Below are 9,678 nucleotides of genomic sequence, written 5' to 3' on the forward strand. Positions count from 1 at the left end.
GTTTAACATATTTAAAAATTGAAAATCAATAAATCAAACTGAACAGATTGATGATACATAAATAACTAACACATATATAAAATAATATATATAGATTCATTAATAAGTAATTCCTATATTATTAATACTACGTAACTCTGACCAGCTACCCAACGACCCCTAATTGCTTGTGTACGCATTGCATAGAGAAAAGAGCGATTCAAGACAAAAGATAAACAATCAATGATTCCTTGTAGACTTAAAACATTGCTATAGTCTTTGCCTTTGGAATATTAGTTGGTGATAAAAGTCCAAAGGGTCAACGTCGTACGTGGAAATTTTAGTATAGTCCCTCTTCTCGGGTATTTACAAAATTAGAAAAATCAAATAATTCCAATCTCTCCGGTTCCTCTAGGGCGGTCTTAAATTTCTTACACGTGTCCCTTTTTAAACTAGAGGAACAAGATTTATTTAGTTAACTAAAAACTTTAAAGGGCTCGTTTGGTTGGAGAATAAATTATTTAAGAATCAGTTATTTCAGGATTGTTATCTTAGCTTTAATGTGAAATAAAAAAGTAATATTTACAATCCCAAGAAAACTATTCTCCGAATAAGTTATCCTATGATTTTATCTCAATAACATATGAGATAAATTTAATCTAAAATTAATTTCGATATTAGTTATTTCTTATCCTTCACACCAAACGAGCACTTAGGTCTTTCTACTTGGTTCTATATATATATGGAAAGTTTTACTCAATAACGTATGACATATTCTCTCAAACCATGCAGCATAAGAAAATTGTTAGTATGTATTTTTCTTTTTTCATGTGTTTGCTTTTAATCTTGAGATCAGCCAACGCCCAAAACACCAACAACAATACAGATTCTACTACAATCACAAAACCAGGATGTCCACAAAAGTGTGGAAACCTAACAGTTCCATATCCATTTGGAATTGGGTCAGGTTGTGCGTTAGACCCCGTATTTGAGATCGAATGCAACGTCACAACACCCTTCATAGGGAACGTTCAAGTGTACGACATCTCCGACTCAGAAATGCGCATATCTAACTCTGTAGTCTGGAGTTGTTACTCATCCGATGGAACACTTTTACTCCCAAATAATCCCATATCGATGAAAATAGGACCAACACACCCTTACAGTATATCAAACGTAAACAAATTCACTGTCGTTGGTTGTGATGACGGTTCTGTACTAAATGATTTTTACTTCGCTAGTGGTTGTGGCTCTCTCTGCAGTCATAATTCTAGTGATGCTGTTAATGAAGGAACATGTAAGCAAGAAAATGGTTGTTGTCAAATAGATATAACAAAGGGGATGAAATCCTTCGGAATAACAATGACTACCGTGTATAACCACACAGGAGTTTGGTCTTTCAATCCATGTGGCTACGCGTTCCTTGGTGAGGCCAATAGCTTTCAATTTCAGGGATTGACGGATCTAAATGATACGAATTTTGTAGAGAGGATTAACCGTAATGTTCCTGTCGTGCTAGATTGGACCATCGGAAATCTTACTTGTGTTGAAGCAAAGAAAAGCAAAGATTATGCTTGTTTGGTTAATAGCCAGTGTGTGGATTCCGACACTGACAGTATTGGTGGATATCGATGCAGTTGTAACCCGGGATATGAAGGCAATCCATACATCAATCCAGGCTGCCAAGGTAATTGACTTGATGTCCTAATTACTTTTATTACTAAGCTAGAAAGTGATTTTTTTTTTTTGTTTTAATAAAGAGAAACAAAGTATAAGAAGAAGTGATTTAATAGGTTGGGTGGTAGGAGAGAAACTGAAATTTCTAGGTCATTAAAATTAAAAGTTTTTTAAGGACAAGAATTCTCATGAGTCAATTCAGGTTACATACCAACTCAATTTTTAATGGATTGAAATGAGTTGAAGTAATGAATGAGCGGATCGATGACCCGCCCAAACCTAAATGGATTGGACGAGTTGAATTACGACAATAGGGTTTTCCCTATTTCTTACTCCACCATCACTACTCACTAGAAATAAAAAAGTAGTACCTTATCTGCCTGATTGAGGTGTGGACCTACCACATTGGACGTGAATTTTACTCAATGGACAAGTCGAGTCAGATACGAGCTGATGTAAAATGAATTAGATGAGAATGAATAGTATATTTGACTCAATCAGTAATTGATAAGGATAAAAATGGGTAAACTCCTTACTATTTTTCCCTTTTAGGGTATGTTTGGTATGAAAGAAAATATTTTCATATTTTTCTAGAAAATATTTTTCTGATGTAAAAGAAGTTTTGAGAAATATTTTTTCACTTTATGTATGAAAGTCATTTTTCTTAAATTAGAGGAATATAAGTCCATTTCTAAAAACACCTAAATCAATCAAAAAGAGAAAATTGATAGAAAAAAAAATCAAAAACATTTTCTTCATACCAAACACACACTTAATTTAAAATGCATGTATTAACTTTGTGTATTACTAGTACCTTGTTTGATACTCTTTTTCAACCTATGTATAACTAATGCTTGCATTAGTTATACACTCTATTGTGTATTAAGGTGTGCATTGCTAATACCATGGATTTCTAGGTATTAGCAATGCAATGGTTTTAATGCATGCATTAATATAATAAAAGACTCAATTGCCCCTCAAAACCTTTTTTACATCTTTTCCACCGTAAAAGTGAAGGGTATCTTTGTAAATAATTTTTTAATGCAATACATACTATTTTTAATGCATCAAATCAAACAACACATTAAAATAATCTATGTATAATTAATGCAAGCATAACTAATACATACATTACTAATACAAACATTACTAATACACTCTATTTAATATTATTCTTATACACTCTACTAAACGAGCAGTGCAATTTGTGGATACCCATGACTCATGAGTTATCTGTTTTCTATATTTTATAAGAGCTAATATACGTGTTCATCCATATTTGACCACTTTAAATGATTGGATAGTCAACCATTTAAAATACATTGGGTCGAGCGGATAACCATAAAATTTACCCATTTTGTCACCCCTATTCATCCATCACTAACGCATTGATCATTCACTCTCTCCAAAATTAGTACTCCCTCCGTCTTATTTTAAATTTTCCCCTTTAGCTCTTTTCATGCTCATTATGAATAATAATATATATAAGGTATACTTTATTAAATTATTTATATTTGTTAGATATTTTTTGAAAATTGAGTTTATTAAAAAGAAAATACTTTTTAATGCAAATTAAAGGGTATAGTTGGGTCTATTGTCAAGTTTAACCTTGAATTCCTAAAATGTCAATTATTTTTAGATTACTCCGTCCGTCCAATAGTATTCATAGTTTGACCATGATCTTTAAGAAATTACTCACCTTTATAAAGTAAGAAATGTTTTCACTAAATTACCATTAGTTTAATATTAGTATCAATTTAATGTAGTTTTTTTTGGCTATGTAAAAGCTCATCGATCTAAATAAAGATAATTTTGAAAAGAAAAAAAAATAATTTTTTTAATTATTTATGGAACTATTTACTTTAGATTGAATGCAAAGCTAAAAACACTATATAATTGAATGTGAATCTAAAAACACAACTTCCTCCGTTCCAGTCCCAGTTTATATTACTCACTTTCTTTTTTAGTCGGTCTAAAAAAGAATGACATATTTCTACATTTAGTAAGAATTTAACTTTAAAATATTCATTTTACACTTATTTTAGATCACAAGTTTCAAAAGTTATCCTTTTTTTTCTTAAACTTCGTGCTGAGTTAAACTAAGTCATATAGATTGAAACGGTGAAAATATTTCTTAAAGATAACTTTAAGAGATGAAAGTCATCTTAGATCATTTATCAAAAGAGCTCTAACTTTGATTAGGCAAAGAAACAACTTCAGTGAAAAACATGTTTCTCTCAGTAAGTTCACCCCAATTAGCTAACTTGTTAGCCATCATATTGCCTTCTTTAAGGCAATGTTGGAATAAATAGTTCCCATTAAAATTTAAGTGTTATATTTGTTGAAGAATTTTCATGACTTTCCCAGAGGGATTGAGTTCCTTGTTGATCATGTTGATGATGATTTGAGAATCAGATTCGATAATGACTTGATGGAAGTTATTGACGAGCACCATCACATCCGTTATTGTTCTGAGATAATGATCATTAACTAGATTAGCTAGTGAACCTATGCAAAAATATAAGATATAAAGGCAAAGCGCAAGGGATTAATGTGGTATATTTCTCTGCTTTGCATGTATCAGATATTAATGAATGTGCTCATTCAAGTACCAATATGTGTGAACACGAATGCATAGACAAGCCAGGGAGTTACACTTGTACTTGTCCAGAAGGATTCAGTGGTGATGGCAGAAAGGATGATCGTGGTTGTATTGCACCAAACTCGAACTATGAGTTCCCATGGATCAAGTTTTCTATTGGTATGTTTCTCAAAAATTGAACTTAGCTTGTTTATTGAAGTGATTAAAGGAATTCATCTCCTTTAAATTTTGTTGTTATAAATACAGGTATGGGAGTCGGCTTTATATCCCTTGTGGTTGGGACAATTTTGCTCTATTTTTGTATCAAGAAACGAAAACTCATTAAAAATAGGGAGAAGTTCTTCCAACAAAATGGTGGTTTACTCTTGAAACAACAAATCTCTTCTATAAAGGGTGGTGTGGAAGCAAGCAAAATATTTACAGCTGACGAGTTGAAGAAGGCTACGAATAACTATGCCAGTGATAGAATTCTTGGTCGTGGTGGAAATGGAATTGTCTATAAAGGTATTCTACCTGGTAATCGCATAGTTGCAATTAAAAAATCTAAGTTTGTGGATGAGAATCAAGTTGAACAGTTCATCAATGAGGTACTTATTCTTACTCAAGTTAACCATAGAAATGTAGTGAGACTCTTCGGGTGTTGTTTGGAAGATGAAGTGCCTTTACTGGTTTATGAATACGTTTCTCATGGAACTCTTTACGAGCATATCCACAACCAAAATGGAGTCCCATGGTTATCTTTGCAAAATCGATTGAGAATTGCTTCAGAGACAGCAAGTTCACTTGCTTACCTTCATTCATCTGCATCCATGCCAATAATTCATAGAGACGTCAAATCCACTAATATATTATTGGATGATGTTTATACAGCAAAAGTGGCGGATTTTGGAGCTTCAAGATTAGTCCCTCTTGACCAAACACATGTTGCTACATTGGTTCAAGGAACATTAGGGTACTTAGATCCTGAATATTTCCACACAGGTGAATTGACAAATAAAAGTGACGTTTATAGTTTTGGAGTAGTTCTTGCCGAACTTTTAACAGGGATGACACCTATTTTGAGGGATACAAGTGACAAGTACAAATGTTTGGTGGAGCACTTTATCTCGTCGATGAACAAGAATAACATATTTGAAATTCTTGATGATAGAGTTGTAAGAGAAGGAGGTGTTGAGCAACTTCAAAAGATAGCTGAGCTCATTAAGGGTTGCCTTCAGTTGCACGGGGAAGATAGGCCTACGATGAAGGAAGTGGCTATGGAACTTGAGAGTTTAAGAAAGTTCACTAGCCCTTGGACTAATGAACACGGACATGAAGATCATAATGAAGTTGAATTAAACGATCTGTATATAATTCCAATTGATTCTAATACAGGTATCGACAACTTCTCTGGACAATATCCCAGTTCCTACACAAATAACAGCCTCTTCTTGGGACAATATAGTTCAGATAAATCTTCATTACTACTCAATACAAATATCCCGCGGTGATCCAAAATAAAATGTCAATATGATAATTAGTGATGATATAATTTTCTATGTTTTGTAAGTTTCTTTTCTGGCTATCTTTCTTTCATATTGAATGTATGTTGTTATGTATTTTATTTGCTTTTGAATTTAATCATCAATATATTGTTCATTGTATTAGTGACAAGAGTTGAAGTAGATGTTTGTTGTGATTCTAAATTGTCACATAATTCCTATAAGATTATTCCTTAGTTGACAAGTTGAAACCAACACACTTGGTTCATATCCAATGCTCAAACCAAAAATAAAAAATGGTTATTTAACTTTCAGTTTAGGGTTAAGTTTATTTTTCATGTGCTTTGTTCTACTATGAAGTTGATAAGGCAACCACTTCCTGCCTCTTAAAGCTCCATGAAACTGCTCCAAATCCAAAATCAAACAAGAAATCATGCGTGCTCTTTTTGACATCAATGTTGCATGCGTAGTCACTATTAGTGAAATCAGTTAATGTGAAATTTATTATCTTAAAATATCAAATTCAATTTCAAGCTCCGTTGTCCCAACGATATATCTCAGTATTCTCTTTGCAGCTCCAAGGTGAAGCTCTCTTAGATTGTGCATAAATCTAGATACGACGTCAACTGAGAAAGAAATGTATGGTCTTGTATGATACAAGTAATTCAAACCACTAACCATACTTTTAAAATAAGTTGCATTTAACCATCATCACGACACAACTTCTCATTAATATTCATCGGAGTAGCATCAGTTTTATAATTAACCATATTAATTTTTTTCCGAAAGATTTGTTGCATAGTTTCTTTGTGAAAAAAAATATGCCATCACCTCCCTGTTTCACCTCAAGACAAAAGGAAATAATGTAGCGACTAGAATCATACATTTCAAAATTCCTTATCATGCAGCCTTTAAATTCAATGACGATAGATTCACTCAAACCCATATTTTATCATATTGTCAACGTAAAGACATACCCGCAAAAAAATCATTTTAACTTCTCGTTTTACATCATCAAGATTAGGTTCATTCTTACTTCTTTCAAAATCATCTTCGTGGAAATAAGAGTCAATCTTGAAGTATCATGCCTACAAGGCTTTATTTAAGCCATAGAGTGCCTTTTTAACTTGTAAATCTTATCTTCTTTGATATGAACTACAAAACCTTCAGGCTGTGATACATAAACTTTCTCTTCCAAATCACCATTTCAAAATGACAAATTTAATATCAAATTGGTACACTGGTCAATTTAAATTAGCAAGCAAGGCTAATAAAGTTTTCACAGTTTCAAAGCTAGCAAAAGGAGAAAAAGTTTCATTGAAGTTGATATATACCTTGTTGTTGGGAATAAACTTTTGCGGCAAGCCTTTGCCTTGTGTTTTTGGATGTTGCCATCTACATGATACTTTGTTCTGAGCACCCATTTGAGCCCAATATCTTTCTTTCCTTCTAGAAAATTAACCACTCATCTTTCATAGCTTTGCATCATTTATCCTCTTTCTTAGAAATTTCAAAGAAAATAGAATCCGAAACAAGTAAAGCAAAAGTACATATTATCAACATATTTGGAATTTGATTTTTTATCCTTTGTTAATCTTCTTAATAGAATTGGCTCAGTTGAAAGTTCTTTCAGTGTTGGAAAAGTTTCTGGTGCATGAATTGATGAGGTAGTCGATGAGAAAAGGATCTGTTATATATATGCTCTTGATTAATAATATCATCATAAGGCAATAACTGAATAGTTGAACTTTCACTCTCAGAAATAAAGTTCCAACTTTCGTTTACATTGAACACAATATTTTTACTGGCTATAGTTTTGTCATTCATTGGATTGTATAGCTTATAAATCTTGAATTGTGTGATATATTCAATAAAGATCCATTTTTCATCAAGCTTATGTCGACCTTGTAAATTTATCAAAGCATAAATTACACACATATAAGTAGTTTATCTTGGAACTTGTTAATTGTTATACCTCTCCAAGCTTCATTTGGTTTTTGGTTTAAAATTGTTTTGGTGGGCAAAATATTTAGCAAATAGACACCACTAGAAACAACTTCATCGCAAAAACACTCTAGTACATCTCCAAGTTCCATCATTCTTTTGCTCATCTCGACAACTATGTGATTATTTTGTTTGGCTATACCTTTTTGTTATGATGTATGAGGTTGTGGGCCTAAAGAATGGTTTCAATTCGTTCTAAGGTGTAGAAAATCCATGTTTATGAGGATTTTAGGGTGTAGACCTTGAGCTAATCTTAAGAATGTTTATTCTTGATATATTTATCATAATTCACTAGTATAACCATGGAATTTATAGTTCTAGGTGAATTATTAGTGGAAAACCCTAGAATTGGTGGAAAAATCATGAGGTTAACCTAGGATTTGATATTTAAGTCATTATATGCAAACCCTAGGATTTGCATATAATTAATCTTGATATATTTAAGTCATTTGTGATTGATTTTGCATTATACTATTATTTTAGACCAAGAATAAGCTGAAGTTTCACACAAGGAGTCAAGGTTCGCGATCAGACTTCTACATCAGTTTCTTGGCGCCCAGGTAGGCTAGGTTTTATTAATTAAGTAGTTAGACATGTTTTCTACTGCATGGTATGTGGATTGATGGGAGGTTTTATGCCTAGGCCTTCGGGTATGGAGTCTGGATAGTTAAATATTGTTGTTTATTGTTGTTAGGGTGGAAAAAGATAATGACTATGGGTAGTTCTTTAGTTCTTGATTGTTAATCTTGAGTTTCCTTTATTGGGATGATTTGATGTTAGTTGTAAGGTTATGTGTTTATAAAATTGTTGGGTTATAGCCATTTCTGGAACTTGTGGTAATCAAGAGGAACTAAATAAACGAAAAGAGTATCGATTCATGATACTAGGGAGGTATGTCCCGGGGAATGAATGTGTGTACTCATAATGGGACTTAGTATTGAGCAATTGATACATAGGTGATGGTTTATGTTGTCCAACACACATGCACGCACGCGCACGCACACACATATATGCATGTTTACTGCCAAGTAGTATTATTTGTGCAATGCATGGGATGGGAGAGATACATATGCAAAGACATCATATAGTTAATCTCATGTATTAAACTTGTGATTCTGACATGTGGTTTTCAAGTGGTCTTGCTCATTTTGCTATGTGATTATGCATGATTGTTTGTGACTATTGGTTGGATCAAGTACCACGCTGGTACAAGATATATAGTTGGCTTGTGTCACGCCCCGAGCATACACCCTGGACGTGGCCGGCACTCGAACACCATTGCTGGCCCCCAAGCAAACCCTTGGTCTGGCTTTCTTAACTCAGCGGAAACTTAACTCAACAACATAACTCAATGCAACGCAAGGTTATAAAACAACCTAACGGACAAAAATCTGGCCAAAAAGGCAACTCGAGTCCCAAAATAGAATATTTACATATATACATAGATGAGAGACTCAAAACCAACTGACTGACTGTCTATGAAGCCTCTATAATACTGAGATGGATGTTGGGATAGACCCCACAACATCCTAATAAAACAAAACTAAGAGAACAAAATAATCGAGTCCTCCGGAATGCAAAGAGGCTCACCACTGACTCTGAAGCACTTAACTGGATCAACGGCGAACCGGATGCTGGCCCTTGGTACGTGTGTCTGCATCATAATAAAATGCAGGCCAACTGGCATCAGTACATTGAATGTACGAGTATGCGAGCTGGAAAGCTAAACCACAACTTAAGCTTGGAAGGAGTACACAAGAACTCTTACCTTGACTCTGTTCAACTCATGAATAACTGAACTCAATATATAAAGCAATAAGACACATGCAATATATAAAGCTTGTAAAATAGTGTCAACAACTTAGTTCGTTAAGGATAAAACGTTAACAAACTCAACTTTACTTATATAAAAGTAATATATAACTTTTGTGGGAG

General features: G+C 33.4%; 2 protein-coding genes across 2 annotated transcripts; both read left to right on the forward strand.

Moving 5' to 3' along the window:
- The first annotated feature begins 763 nt into the window (after nucleotides 1-763).
- On the forward strand, nucleotides 764-1,921 carry LOC102584244 (wall-associated receptor kinase 2-like). The gene is made up of 2 exons (XM_006363534.2): nucleotides 764-1,405; nucleotides 1,499-1,921. Exons 1-2 carry the CDS (start codon nucleotides 766-768, stop codon nucleotides 1,672-1,674), a joined length of 816 nt encoding a protein of 271 aa, XP_006363596.2. The 5' UTR covers nucleotides 764-765; the 3' UTR covers nucleotides 1,675-1,921.
- A 2,305-nt stretch (nucleotides 1,922-4,226) lies between these two features.
- LOC102584582 (wall-associated receptor kinase 2-like) lies at nucleotides 4,227-5,904 on the forward strand. Its single transcript, XM_006363535.2, has 2 exons — nucleotides 4,227-4,417; nucleotides 4,505-5,904. The coding sequence occupies exons 1-2, from the start codon at nucleotides 4,273-4,275 to the stop codon at nucleotides 5,746-5,748; spliced, it is 1,389 nt and encodes a 462-aa protein (XP_006363597.1). The 5' UTR covers nucleotides 4,227-4,272; the 3' UTR covers nucleotides 5,749-5,904.
- Nucleotides 5,905-9,678: the final 3,774 nt, after the last annotated feature.

This window comes from Solanum tuberosum, unplaced genomic scaffold (assembly GCF_000226075.1).
Source record: "Solanum tuberosum cultivar DM 1-3 516 R44 unplaced genomic scaffold, SolTub_3.0 scf00430, whole genome shotgun sequence".
NCBI lineage: Eukaryota > Viridiplantae > Streptophyta > Magnoliopsida > Solanales > Solanaceae > Solanum > Solanum tuberosum.